Source organism: Oryzias melastigma, linkage group LG15 (assembly GCF_002922805.2).
Source record: "Oryzias melastigma strain HK-1 linkage group LG15, ASM292280v2, whole genome shotgun sequence".
Classification (NCBI taxonomy): domain Eukaryota; kingdom Metazoa; phylum Chordata; class Actinopteri; order Beloniformes; family Adrianichthyidae; genus Oryzias; species Oryzias melastigma.
In genome coordinates this window covers 28,773,277-28,788,683 of record NC_050526.1, presented here as the reverse complement: position 1 = coordinate 28,788,683, position 15,407 = coordinate 28,773,277, and the positions used below count along the sequence as shown (strand labels likewise).

The 15,407-nt window shown below is 39.4% G+C and overlaps 1 protein-coding gene across 2 annotated transcripts in view; it reads right to left on the bottom strand.

Annotated features, from left to right (window-relative positions):
• Positions 1 to 15,407, bottom strand: part of cdh23 (cadherin-related 23) — a 168,380-nt gene that overhangs the window by 86,750 nt on the left and 66,223 nt on the right. For both annotated transcript variants that reach the window (XM_024298075.2, XM_024298076.2), the window contains exons 7-9: positions 13,443 to 13,637; positions 13,237 to 13,365; positions 8,159 to 8,237 (exon numbers count right to left, since the gene is read on the bottom strand). In XM_024298075.2, the coding sequence (XP_024153843.1) occupies positions 8,159 to 8,237; positions 13,237 to 13,365; positions 13,443 to 13,637 (403 nt within the window). The remainder of the gene's footprint in view (positions 1 to 8,158; positions 8,238 to 13,236; positions 13,366 to 13,442; positions 13,638 to 15,407) is intronic.

The following is a 15,407-nucleotide window of genomic DNA, read 5'->3' as shown; positions in this document are numbered from 1 at the left end:
TAAGAATGCTGAAACATTCAAGGACTAAGACGCGGCATGCAGCCAGTGTTCAGAGTCCTGAAGCTAAGATATAGCATTTTTTTTTTTCCTAAATGTACACAAATTAGTGTCACTTCTAAAGATGACGCCTGCGGGCATTTTAGCGAACACATTTTATTTATTGCTCCAGAATCCCACTTTCTGAAGAAAGTCTTCTCAGCCACACCAACATGTGAATGGATGTGTGTGATGAGAAACACGCGTGTGACAGCTTTCAGAGCACATGTGTGTTTTTGTCTATATTCTGTGAGTGATAATAGCCCTGAGGGGGCCTCACTACTGGCAACAGGCTGCATTTCATGAATAATAAACTACTTTCATCAAAGTTTTTCTTTCGAAATCTTCAAGGAAAAATACTGTAAGGCGGTGTATGGCAGATGAAAGACAACTCCTTCTCTGCTCAGACATGGACCTGGATAACACACTCAGGAAGTCCCTCATCTGTAACTAAAGTGATGCTTCAAGTAGAGAGAACGTTTCGTAATGTGAGTTCATTTATGTTATGTCAAGATTTCTTCTACAAAACTTTTTTTTTCTTGCCACAACCAACACGTCTGTTTGAAAACAGACACAAAGCTTAAGGCTGATTTTTAACTTGCTGAAGCCAAAATTCTACACAGTCTACAACTGAAGAGTTGGAGTCAGACCACCAAGGTTTTAGCCCAAATCAGGTGTGTGGGGGGTGGGGGTGTAAATCATCACAATCTGTATACTAGAAGGAGAAACAATTGAGGTCTATGGTTATGGTTTTAGAACTTGATTTCTTCTTCTTTAATTTAACAAAATTATGAACATTTTTAGGTTATCTTTGATGCTGGTCTGGTGCTGAGCTCTGATCTGAACAAGAATGTGGGGATCAGTTCACTTGCAAGAGAACTCTGGTGTGGGGGCGGCCATGGTGCAGGGGTAAAGTGGACAATCCCTGATTTGAAGTTTGCAGGTTCGGTTCCTACCACCTACATGTGTCAAAGTGTCCTTGGGCAAGACACTGAACCCCACATTGCTCATGGTGGTTATAGGTTTGTACCAGTGTTTGGCAGCAGTGTGTGAATGGTTGTGTGCATGGGTGAATGGAGTCAAAGTACGTTGCCCCTTAAAGGAAGGTAGAAAAAAACACTACATAACTATACACATTTAGTCGAAGTGGGACGGCACAGAGACCATCCAGTGGAAGAACCACAAAGACTAAACTAAAGTCAAAGAGATGTGTTTCAATACAGGTTATGAAAAGATATTCGACCATCGCAGGTGTTAAATCAATAAACATATTAACAAAAAAATAAATTTATGATAATCTAATGAAATAAACAATAAGAAGTACAGCGTTTTGTCTCTATTGTATAGCTATCTTTTGTGTTTAAACAAACAAAAAAAAATCATCCAAATTTAATAGTGCTGGCTTTGTGTTTAAACTGTTGTATTTTTGAGTTTCTTTCTATAGTGAAAGAAAAAAAAGTGAACCATTGAGTTTTTTAAGTAAAGGAGAACAGAAAAACTGTTTTCTGTTTTATGCTGCCCTTTTATTGTCACAAAAAAAGTTGTAAAAGTGTGTTGTAAAGTTTGGTATTTACTATTGTTTTGTGAGACATAAATAAATAAAACAAAAATTCAAAAAAGTGCAGAGGATGAGAAGTCTGCAAAAATTCTTGGTGAATCTACTGCGTTGAATGCTTTAAGCTTCTTCTTGATACTATAGTCAAAGCTTTTGCTGCTTTTCTTTTTTTTCTCCCTGATTAGAGTCTGTTCAGAGGAATTCTGCATTTAAAAGATTAGTGTTGATTTCACCAAGATCTAAGATTTGATTTGATATAGGAATAATTTACAAATGGGTGTCCTATTGTACAGTCCAAATAAAAAATTCTAATGACTTTTTTTACAGTTAAATATTTTCGGAGGTCACTGTGCAGAATTGTCCTTCTGTTTGGAAACGAATCAGTCATGAATCAGCTATTTTAATACTGATTCATGAAATTTACTTAAAAATAAAGTAACTTCAGCCCACTGACATTCAGTTAAAAAGATGTTTGGTTAAAGAGAAAAATAATCCAATCTGTATTAATGTCAGAAACAACCAGAACCAGACTTTGTTTATTTAAAAAAATGCTTTGCATGCATTTCAACCAAAGCTGCTCAATTTAAAGGTTTATGAAGTATTCAAATCATGTTTACTGTGTACTTCCACTCCTTTAAACAAAACAAATCCTTAGTATTGTTTATGTTTATGTAAAGCTAAAAAAATGTATTTTAAATCAAAGCAAGAAAAAGTGAAATTTATGGCAAAAGTTCAACATATATGTTTAAAAAAAAAGCTACTTTAGCTTTTTATTTTATTAATACAGAAAGGAGATCAAATTCTATCAGTATGAAACTTAAAAAGGAAACAAATTCTACTTTTTTTAAAAACACAATTCTAATAAAACAGGCTGAAGAGAGTAAAGTAGCAAAAAGGTTTGATATCTTAAGTTTTTTATTTCTAAATATTTCAATCTGATCTTGTGGTTTAAGTGTGTTTATAAAGAACTGGATAACAGTAGAGTGGCTGATAAGGCCGCCGTACATCAGCAGAGTGAGGCCTGGTGCTGAATGAGACCGGACTCCACTGCTAGACTCTAGTAAACAAGAAGACTGGACTGTGTTGTGATCAGTGATCCAGAGACTATCTACCTTTCACTGAGAGATTACACACAGAGGCAGCGTGCAGCAGAGAGCCTCGGAGCGTCTAATTGAAAACGCAGAGAAATCTCACTGATACTGCAGTGACAATAAGAGCTACCAATAGAATTACAGGTATTAGACCTTTTCATATTACAGCATGGCTGCTGATACCAGTGAGGCAGCGAGAGCGTGGCATCAGAGCATCAGACTGTAGCCATGCTGAAGGATAAAGATATGTGAGGGGAGGCAGACGAGGGGAATAATCGCCTTTACTACTTATCACTGCGTCCAGGCGGGAAATGGCGTCGCCACATCTGTCTGACCTTCTTACAGGGAGTCCCAAAGAGAGTGCAAGTCACACCTTTGACAACACTGAACTCAACTGTCTTCTCTAAAACTTGCAGGTAGGGGGAGAGAAGGCCTGTTAGTAAACACTTCAACTACCTTAAAGAATTTCTTCATCTGAAATCACAGATGAAGCTCAAAATTCGGTCTTTTACAGTGATTTTCAACCAGTAGATGATGCAGTGATAAAGTAAAACTCCGTCTGAGAGTAAAGAAGACTAAATAAGGAAGGGATTAGCTGCGCAAAAGACAGAAACCTCTGCAAACAGATCAACAAAACACGGATGGCTCAAGGGATGCCCCTTCATTCTACCACTAGCTGTACTGACTATTAATCTACTTACACTCTTCTTACAGGAGAGTGGAGAAGCTGCTCAAACTTTAAATCGGATTTTATCGGATTAAACTCTCTTGGTGAGAATGGAGGATCCTGTCTTTCTAAAAGAAATGACAAAATTATTCAGATTTTCAAATGTATTTGTAATAATCATAATTGTTTTTGGGGACAATTCCTCCTCTTTAAAGGGATCTTACTGTAAAGCTTGTACTCGTGCATCTGATACAAGAATGTGTTCTATGAATAAAAGACAGTCAATTCTTTTTTTTTAAAGATGCCATTAATGGTGATTGTGAATGATCCCCATGCTGGAGGCAGACTTGATGTTAGCAACTTTTTTTTTAATGTGGAATCATCTGAAAACTATGATCTCGATTGCTTAGACTTTCTCAACCCCAAAGTGGTATTTTGATCCGCATTTCTGGTATTTCTTTAAAGATCGAACGGAGTACCAGCCCCTCCCAACTTACAAAAACAAGAAGGTTCTCATTAGCTGATGTCACAAAGTGGGAACAGCACCTTCCAGGAAGTGTATGTTGATGATCAGCATTTGTTTTAAAAGCACAATAACGTATTTCTTCCAGTTGTGGCTCATCTCCAATATCCATAGTTTCTAGTGGTCAGGCTCCTGTAAGAACACAAGACACATACCCCCAGTAGAGTACAGTCATGTGGACGATGGGTGTCTGTGGTATTTGTGTTGTGGGCCAAGAAACGCTCATTCGATTTAGCATTTAAACTTTGTGCAGTGGCATACGCCAAAGAACATTCTGGTGAGGAATCTGCACAAGGTTTTGGAGTGGCATTCGAGGATGCAGACGCGTGATATTGTGCAAATTGTTGCTGTGCCAAGATGTCAATGTCGTTTTCACAAGTTAAGCTTTGTAATATTGTTCATGATAATGAGAAAATGAAGCAAAATGAAGCAAAAAAAAAGTTTGTTTTGCGGAGAAAATGTTAAAAACCTGAAGAACTGATCGATTTATAATTGATTACTTCAATCTAGATTGTACTCGGGTGGAAATTATGCTGATGTCGGTCATATTATGCTGATGTCGGTCATAAACAACGTCCAATTGTCATTTGTCAGTCGGCTGGAGTTAAGTGATCCTGCAGTTGTCAGTTTCATCAGTGACCAGATGAGGAGACCTGGCCGTCTCCATGATTGTGACTGCGAGTCACTCTGTACTTGGTGTACAAGATTCAGTCCTATCTTGACCCACAGGGCAGTGGTTTTTGTTTTGTCCTGCAGATATACGCTGATCACCAATGGTAATCCAATTTTCAGTGTTCCCATGCTAACAAGAAATACTGTTTTGTGGTTCGGTTATCACAAGAAGATACTTATTATCATGTGATAACGGAAGAGTAGGTGTCATTATCATGAGAAAACGGAAAAAAAAACAAAAGTGGATGTTGTTATCATGAGAAAACAATGATGTTATTACAAGAAAACAATGTTGTTATCGCTAAAAAATGAGCAAAAAGACAAAAAGCAAAGTAGGCTGTTTGTGACTTCCGTATAATCCTCATTTGCTGACTAAACAAACTCAGATAGTCTTGACTTTTTAGTTTGAATCATTAAACCACTATTTTAATCGACACTGAGTGTTCAGTAAAGGTGTGAGGACCTTCCAATGAAACCATTCTTAGGTGAGACTTATTAAGAATATAAAGTGAGATCTGGAAATAAAGTTGTATATGCATGTTTTATGAAGTGACCCTTTGTAGTGGATTGTATTAGTTAATTTAGCTTGAAAGATGACAATTAGAGACACTGTTGTTTCTTTCAGTTCAGTTTCAACATGCTGTTTTTATAATCAATTACATTTTTTTTCTGTATTGGTGGAAAAATGAAAACAAAATCTCATTTTGATCCAGAAACCCCCTGCAGCCCAGTCTCGAGTTCTGGTTAAAGTCTTTGATAAATAATGAGACCACCGGGTCAGGGATTAACAACCAGCATCCGCTCCATCATAACAAATCAGAAATGCAACATTGGAGGCAGAGCATTTGTGATGCTATCTCCTGTTCACATCAAGTCCCAGATCCACTCCTGATTAGAGGGGGGAGAGGAAATCCTCTTCTTGAGTCTCATAATCATTAGTTTGCATCACAGCTGCAATTAAACCCTCGTTTATCTTAATTACTGAAGTAATGAGACGAGTCCCGCCGGAGTGAGCGGCGCTCTCCGAGGACACTCGGGGTGAGGAGCCGGAAAGCAAGAGGGGCACCATGCAGAGTCGCATTTAAATCTGCAAACAAGCCCGCCCCCCCAAACTGATGTGACTGCAGAGGAACGCCAGGGCTGGTGCAGACAGAGGAACACGCGTGATTATCCGTGTTCAAACAGCTAGAAAGCAGATGCATCACCCTGCCTTTCATTATCAAACTTATAATGATTTTATCAACCTGCATGCTCCATCCCCGTGCTCTGCTATAACTCTACATTTTACCATGACTGGGAATACGCTGCAGCACCTAATTAATGTCTTTTTAATGTTCTTTTCCTCTGGAGCTTCGCTTAGCCGTTCAACTTTGCAATGAACACATCGCACAACAAAACGAGTGGCAGGCAGCTGTAAGTAAGACTGAGTAGGTGTGAGCGCTGAACGGGAAAGACGAGTTCAGGCCGGACGGCGAGCGCGCCGTCCTGAGCGTGAAGCAATCAAGGACACACGTGGATTAAGATGCACACAAATAATTCATCACTCGGTTGATGCTCGCATGCCGGCACGCACACAGGGTCAAGTTCTCTTTGGTGTTGAGGTCACATCAGGACTCGGAGGATGACAGGGCAATGAATATCTCTTAGCAATCCCAAATTCCCAGGTCCCAAAACAGACGGGACTTTTTCAGCCAGCTGACCATTCTGAGGACATGTCCCCCCACCCCGACTATTCCTGGGTCAGAGCAGAGTTTAATAGAAAGCTGTACATCTACACTGAACAGATCCGTCAGAGGGTTTTCCGAAAACATGCAGAACTGTAGGATGGGGACTTGGAGCTGGTCAAAAATAAAAAGTAAAAGTAAAAAAAAACTGTTTTGGAAAAATCTGACAGACTCATTCTTTTTTAAACGACAAAAAAATAACTTGACTGAGAAACAGCGTAGAGCCCATGTGTCAAAGTCAAGGCCTTCAGATCATTTTGCTTTATTGTTATAAATAGCCTGATGTTATCTTGAGCTTATTTCTAACGTGTATAATTCTGACAAAATATATTTTTATGGAGAATACAATTTTGAAAGTTATTTAAGGTTTGAGTTTATTTATTCTGGAATAATATTCCCGCCTGTTTTTATTCATAGTTATGGTAAAAAGTTAAATTTTTTAATTTTTAAAAATTTAGTGTGTTTAATGTGTTCTTCCTATTCAGCCCGTGAACTGAGGTGTGTTTTGGATTTTGGCCCTCTGTTTGATTTGAGTTTGACACCCCTGGCGTAGAGGATGAACGCGTTTATTTCACACTTGATATTTGAGCTGGAGTTACGGAGCTGCAGTCACTGAGAAGATGGTCTCCATCTTTAAAACAGGATCCCACTGTCAGTCAGAAGCACAGGTGTCAGGTGTTTGACAGCTGAGGACATTTTAAAGAGATGCCATAAAGAAGGCCACGCCCCCTTTCCACCCCCCCATGAGACCATCTGCTAAACTGTCGGATGTCGGACATGTTGGATAAAAACATTCAACTGTTAAAATCAGCAGCAATGTTGAAAATTCTTCTTTGTCACGTCTCCTGACATGATTTCATCTTTTATTACATTTGAGGCGACTAATTGATTTATATTTATGAAGCCAGATGGAGCAAAACTGATCTGATTGCAGAAACGTTTTACAAAATATGCTGTGCGTATTTCCTTATTGCATTACAACAGTAGATGAAAGCTTTAACGTGACAGTTGCATTAATCAGAGTTTCCTTGAACCTGTAATGATCTTAATGTCGGATGCTGCTCGTCTCTCTCAGGTGTTTGTTTTTCTCTGTTTCTAGTTCGGTCAAATTAAAGGCAGCAAAAACTCAAATAGTTGGGTAATAAATGGGCCTTCAAAGCATTTCTTTTGTTTTTTGTGTGTGGTTATACATAATATTGTATTATTTCTAAAAGTTGCAGTTCATCACTGAAATGTGTTTTTATGTTGAATCGATTAGCCATGCTCCTTTGGATCATCCCACCTCTCACTTCCATCACTTCACAGGAAAATCTGTCAACATTTTGCCATTAGAAGAGAAAAAATATATTTTTAAAATAATTTTTAAAGGAGCCTGAATTCATTAGCTTCAGACTGAATGCTAAAGACGGTTTCACATAATTGTTTTTTTTTTTGTGAAGTAAAACTTTGCCTACACTCACATCTGATTGTTGTGAATTTTAGGATCTTTTTCAATAAAATAGTTTTTCATTTTTAAACTGTTCAAAATAAAAAACAACAAAAGAATAAGAACAAACAAATAAAATCTAATGATTTAGAAAAAAGTTAGAAGAGGGAACTCTAGAATCACTTTTCTGCCATATAAGACATATTTTAACAAATCCTAATCCTGTTTTGAACAGAAACGCCAACCTGAGAATGAGAACCCAAACAGAAGCTGTCTGCTGCTCATCTGAACTCTGATTAATGTGAGCTTAAAGCTCCGTCTGCTTTCCAATTCCGCTCGCCTTGCAGCTGTTATTGACTGTTGTACTTGATGACACTTGTCTATTATTGCTGCAAAATTATGATAAGAGGTGATCGATCCGCTCCTCTGTGCAGTGAATGTTAAACTGATGATGTGAGTCAGACCTGAGATGATGGTGTAGCCGATTCCCCGTGGTTGGCCCAGATCCTGGTCATGTGCCGTTATCTTCCGCACTTCATAGCCCTGCAGGAAGAGACGCGCAGAACACAACATGGAGGTTAGGGTCTAATATTTGAAACTTATTCGTGTCCTTTATTAAATTTTAGTTTTTTCAAAGACCCATTTTAATGAAAATTGTGGGGGGGTTTGGGTTTTTTTTTAACTTGTGGCAATTTTCTCTCAGTATATAAAGAAAATTAAGATTAAAACACCATGACTTGAGTATTTCTTTAATCAAAACATTGTGAATCAGTAGCTGATGATAAATGCCAATGGAAAAAGCTTGGAGGTTTGACATAGAGCCTCCAAAAGCAACCTGCAAGCCTTCTGCTCAGCTTCATTTGGATGCATTTCATTGTAGAAGACTAGATCCATCTTTAGAATCTGGATCAAACTGTACAGCTGGTTAGCTCCAATATTCTTGTTGTACTGCTAATGTTAAGTTGGGGGTGTGAACTCCTACTGCTCTGCAGATACTATGACCTAGGAAATGACACTTTTTAAAATTGTTTTTATTCTGGCTTAAATTGCACAATCATAATTCAAAGACTTAAATAGATCAGAAGATGATCATTCCCACTCAGCACTCATCTGCCCCCTCCACGTCACTTTTTGACGTTTTGGGTGTCCCCAATTCGTTGTTTTTGACTTTGTGCTGGCAGTTCCCATTAAATAATGGGTCCCCAACCTCCGGCCCGCGAACTGGTACTAGTCGGGTGCTTGGTACTGAGGCACAGACGGGACAAAAATGCATACGCTAATCAGGGTCACCAGCCCTCAGGACATGGACCGGACCAGTACCAGTACCCTAACCAGGTACCGGTACCCTAACTCAGTACCAGTTACGCATTTGTTACCACGTCCGGTACTGCGACCCAAGGATTGGGGACCTGTCGTTTAGTTGTTAACAGTCAACACGTCAAAAAACGACGAGATGTCTTAACAAGGTTCATGTCTGTACTTGCTTTAAATCAGTTTTTGTTTATTAGTTAGATTTTTCCTGAGCTCCTTGAATGCCACACCACCTCATAATAGTTAATCTGAAATCCCATAATGCTTCTCATGGTAGGGGAGCACAAACTCTATTTTTCACCTTTACCAAAGCGGCACCTGTTCATGTTCAGTCTCCAGTCAGCCTTCGTTGAGGACACAGGCTTTGTCCCTCATCTTGGAGTTCTCATGTCTTTCATTTCCTGCAAAATCATTGTCATGCATCCATAAGAGGGTATGTTTACCTCCTTTAAGGAATTTATTTAGTAATTAAGAGACGTGTGCCCTGTACTTTTCACATGTTTGATTCCGGCGAAAGTTAATTTCTTAGGAGATTGTGTTTTACATGATTATATTTATGTTCGGGCTTGTGTATGCCATATTTCATGTTTATTTTACTCTGGCTGGACGACCTGAGGAGATTGAGGATTTGAATCATCACTTGAACTAGAGTCCTCTGAGGTCAAAAGTTTGGGACTTATTGCCAACACTTCTTTTACAAGTTGGGGAACACCCAAAACTTCAAAAAGTGACACAGAGGGGGCTCCAACCACATGTCCATATATGACATGTTGGGATTGAGAAAGTGTAGGATCAGAGTGGGACTTTTAACGTTTTACCTTTACCTGACACTTCAAGGCAAAACAATTAGTTTGCTGCAGAAGCACCTGATGACCATGTTGTAGATTTTCATAATCAGAACATGAGACTGCTTTTGATTTGACAGCTAAAAATATAAAGAAAAACAAAACATTTGTACTTTAAAAGCTTTTTTGTGAATCAAATATATATACAAATATCTAACTCGATCTTCCATCAAAATCAGATCTCTGTAGTGTCAAACCAGTTTATCTTTACAAATGCTAGAACTTTGTTGATGTTTATTTTTCCCTTCTGTTCCAAAGCTTTCCTGCTGCGTCAATGACTTTACATTTTGACAATAGAGCAGCATGACAGCGAAAAAATGGAAGAAGAGGAGAAAAGAAAGGAAAAGAAAGAAAGAAAGAAAGCGATTTGAAAAGTCTTTGATCTGTTGTGCTTTCTCAGCCTTCGTGCCTCAGTCTGACACAGGAGTGATACTTAAAAACCTCAGCGCTGCGGGGAGAGATTGAAAGCCCCACTTCCTTCCTTCTCTCCTGCTCTCCTCCCTTCCTTCATCCCTCCTTCGTCCTCTCACTCACACCCGAGCGGCTGCCTCCCATTGATCCTGCAAATTGTGTCTAAGACGTGTTTATGCTCCATTTCTGCCAAAGCATCTCCTGTCATTGACCAATTACAGCTGAATCAATTACAAGCCTTTTAAAGAGACCGATTCACACCATTCACACACAACGCGCTCACAACACACACACGTTCAGACTGGAAAAAAAGCAAACTGGGAAAGAGAGTGGAGGAAAAAGTGAAGGAAATCATGCTAAAGTAACGTGAACAATATTCTCAAGCCGTCCACACAAGCAGAGTGTGTTCAGTCACCCATCAGCGATGTCACCCCCCCTCCCTGTCACAGACAGAAACACTCACACACCGACACATCTACACAACTTATCTTTCCAACTCCCTTCTCCCACTTTTCATCCTTTCTATCCATTTTCCTCCTCTCTCCCTCTCATTGATTTGACAGCCAAATTGTGTGTTTGTCCTAGAAGGGGATTAATGTCACTTCAAGCATAGATTCATAGCATATCTGGAAAAAAATATATATTTCAATTTTTTTCTCAAAGTTTTCTCAGGATGACAGGTTAATTGGCTCAAGAATGAGAGGAAGACGATCAGAAAGAAACAAAACGGGCTGGGAGAAAAACGCCAAGAAAAAAGGCTTTGAGGACACGTCGGAGAGATGACCTGTGACAAGAAGCCCAGTCTCCTAACCCCCGAGTGTGAATGTCATGAGCCTGCAGTAAAGCTGACAATCCGTCTGTTAGTGCATGTCTGCAGCTGATCCTAAATGCTGCATCGTGAAAATGACAAGATGGAAACATGCGGTCGGGCTGCATTGCTGCTTTGCCTGTGATCAGGTCACAAAGGATCAGTAACAAATGTCACGTTGTTTGGACGGCCGTTCAAGTTGTGGTTATTTTAAAGGAGCACACACTGCCCCCTACTGCTGGAGGCAGGAATGTTCCAATGCGGTAAAACACAATTTCAGTATTTTTGATTTTTTCATTCATCTTCTTTTTTAACTTTTCTAATCTCTCATCAGTTCACTCCATTTCTTTCTCCGTCCACATCCTCCCCCCCCGCTCCTCCTGTTGTGACCTTCCTCCTGACAGTTGATGAATCAGAGAGTTGGGGAGACACTGGGCGTGGGCTCCGTCATGCCCCGTTAATATGCATGCAAATGTAGCACTTGACATTTCTACTACAGCACGGACAGGCTGGGGACGAGGGATAAGCAAGTGGTGGTGTGAGTCGTGGGGCTCGTTTGAGTGAGACGTGGAATGAAAGAAGCCATTTTCACACATGAACACCAGAGATGTTCTGGGGGGAACGTGCGCACAATCTGCTCCGGGTTTTTGCTGCTGTTGCTGCTCACATGTGTACTCCACAGTGGCAGATTTTCTGCTTGAGATGTTGTTTCTCAGCGTGAAATATGAGGTGCTGGATGTGAGCGGGCACATTTTTCGAGCACTCAAGAGGAAAACCTTGATGCAAAATATAAGGTGTGGATATTTCTGTGTTTCTTGTCGAACTTCAGAGGAGTTGATAGGAATCCCTGACACCTGCTTTCAAGCAGAATTGAATGTATCATCAATGTTTAACACATTTATGGAGGTTTGCAAGAAAAAACGGATGATGATTGTTCACATTTAGGATCCACTCCAATGAAAATTGTGTTTTTAACATGTTCTTGTGGCTTTTTTTCTGTTTATAAGGGACATAGATAAAGATTTCTGAGTGATTCTTTATTAAACCGTTGTGAACCAGGAGCAGAAGAAAATATGCTGTTTGAAATATTGTTTTGTTACATAGAAAATCCACTGGGCGGGTTCAAAACTGTACATACGGTTAGCTCCAATATTGCTCGCCATTTTTGTTGCGCTGTTAATGTTAGGTTGGGGTGTGAGGGGCTGTAAGCTCACAAAAGAGAGAGTAAACGCAGGGATGATGGGAAGTAGGTGCGAGTTTACTCTGCGGCAGTGGCGAATTTCTAATGAACTCCTGTCGCTCTGCAGAAACTATGTCCTAGGAAACAATTTTTTTTATTATTTTGGAAAAAAAAGGCATCATCATAACTAAAAGTCCACTGGGAACGCTTTGAAAATAGGTCAAAATATGATCGGAGTGGGACTTTAAACGCTTTGGAAGTTTAAAGTTACACATTGTCTGATCCATTTATCTTCTGGGCAATAAACCTCTCCAAAAAGTGAATCTGACGTCTGTGTTCTCACGTCACCCTCCCAGAAAGCATCTTCTAGCTGTTGAGTCTCAGTGAAAACAGCTAAGAACGTATTATCCTCACTCTATACACTCACTGCAATGGAAACATGAATCAAACCAGCATCCACCTGGGTACTGAGTTAAAAGGTGACTTGAGGTGAGTGTGCCATAATTGCATATTAGGACATAATGTGGTGCATTAAATATCCATAATATGAATTCTTTGCAGAGGATGAATGTAAAGCCTTGTTGAGACCACACTGTTTAGTTGATGGTGTAACTAAGTCCTAATAAAAGACATACGTCCCAAATCCACTTTGACCTTTAAAGGGGCCTTCCATCCCTGCGGCAGGATGGTAAATCTTCCACAGTAATTACAGCTGCTTCACCTGCAGAGCTGAATGTGTGAGGCCTGAGATGAAGGAAATGTCCTGTCATTACAGCTTTATGCTCTATATTGATGAGGACTTTTTATAAACTGAAGATATGACGCCGGTCAGATTATAGATAATTGATATAAAACGTATAGGTGGTCTGATACTAATGAACGATCCATCTATGCTTAGAAAAATAAATCCATGTTAGTTTTATCCCAAAAATCAATCAGCACTTTGTTTTTGCTTGTTTTTACTGGATGTCAGGTTTGAAAACTAACCAGGGGAACGTTCTCCTGTAAGTTGGTGTTGTAGGGCAGATTGGTGAAGATCGGGTCCATGTCCTGCACGTCGGTGATGGAGATGGCTAAATTGGCGAGCCGGGACAGCGGTTTCACTTTGTCTTGATCCTAAAAACAACAGAAGAGATGCATGAGCATTTTGACTATAGCGGCGGCGTGTGCAAATATGAGGTGTGAGTGCTGACTGTGGCGTTGACGGTGAGCTGGTAGGCGGTGGTTGTCTCATAGTCCAGAGGTCTGGTGACGGTGACTGTGCCTCGGGCCCCATCAATCGCAAAAAAGGGAGATGGTGGCTGGAAAGAAAATAGTACGCTGCCCCCGGTTCCCTGGTCAGGATCTGTGGCATTCACCATAAATATTGATTTGCCCACCGGTGTGTTCTGGAAAATAAATCCAAGCAGAGAGACACGCTGGTGAGAACAGGAGAACAGCGAGGGAACAAAAGTGTGAGGAGACATGGGACTCTGCAGCGACGGTCATGAAATATTGAAAAATTAAAACAAATGCTAAAAGGAAAAACGATTTTACAGCAGCAGAGCTCAACAATCCTGTATGTGGCCACAAATCTGTATACTCGCAGCTTCTCATGCTCTCCTGAACCGTGGAAAATATATATATATATTTGTGCAAAAAAATGAAATACAACCGTCAGAATCAAACCCCTTTGATGTTAATGAAGAAATAGCTGATTCAGCATCTTGTTAGTAATTTCAGAAGACAAATTACAAAAAACACATTATTTTACCACAGAGCATAAAAATGAACAACAGAAATGAGAATATTTTGCAAAAAATAAAATTGTACTTGTCGTCCTGTAGTTGGAAAACAGTTTCCAAGTTAAGACAGACATAAAACTGATTTTTATATTTGTTTTTAGCAGATTGCATTACAGTGGGAATGTTGGAGTCAATAAGATGAATGTAGAACGAGCGTGATGTATCTCAGCATTTGTATTTCTCTTTTTTAGCATTCATTTGTGTGACTTTTCTGTTATAAGTATGAATCAAGATAAAAAAAAATAAATCTGTTTTTAACAAACAGAACTGAATTCATTTAAGGATCAATAATCGAGCACTTAACTAATTCAAACCCAATATAATCCTTAATTACAACTCCACTTCATTAGTGATTGAGTACATTTTTTTCCAGAGTAAAGGCACTTCAATGGATGTTAGTGTACAAAGAAATACAGGCATTGATTATCTGTCTTTTCAGAATAAAAGCTTTGTTTGGATTGTGCTCTTGGATTTGGCTTTGGTCATGTTCTGGTTGGAGTTTCTTCTGGTTCAGGTCACACCAGGTTCAGGATGATGATCGTCCACAGTGAGTCTTCCTTTCAGTGAGTGATCTAATTTAAGTGCAAAGTTTTCAGTTCTTCATTGTCAAATCGTCTGCTCTGTTATCGTTTGTTGCTTTTTAAGTTCATGCTTTTTTTGTCATGTTATTTTAAATGTCGAGCTTGGTCTTCAGCAACTCCTTACTGATTTTTAGGGTCAAAACAGGGCAGAATGAAAAAAAAAAAGCTTGATAGAAAGGTGGAATAAATAAAAGTATAAAAATAAAAGTGTAAACAAATTAATGTTCCTGTAAAATCCTCTAAAACAAGTTACAAGAACAGCTTCAATTAATAAACAATTTAAAAATATGTTGAAAAATTAAGTTGGAAAAATAGGAGACAAAAAGAAGGACTAAAGGACCCACCCCCCCATTCCCTCCCCACCATCGGCCCCAACAGTCCACTGGTGTCTGATAATTTAGAAATGTAGATTTTTTTTGCATGTGTGTGAGTCTGTGCATATATAATCCAAATTTTGTGTCTCAAACTTGCAAAACAAAGTATTTGTTTGGTCAGAATAAAAGTCTCTGATCTGCCGCCAGATTTACTTGAGCATTTTGCTCTTGGAGCAAAGCTCTATCTTAGTATCCCATATTAGGAGCAGAGTTTCTTTGCTCCAACAACAACAATACCTGCAAGTGAGCAAACATCTGAGACGTATTTTCTTGATGCATTTATCAGTCTTGTCAAGTTGTCTGCTTCTGAGAAATTTGGAGAGAACCTCGGAGCCTCCAGGGGCCCGTTTCAAGAAGCAGGTTCAACAAATTTAGAGTTCGAACCTGAACTTAGAGTCACTGGACTCAAAATTCTCAAA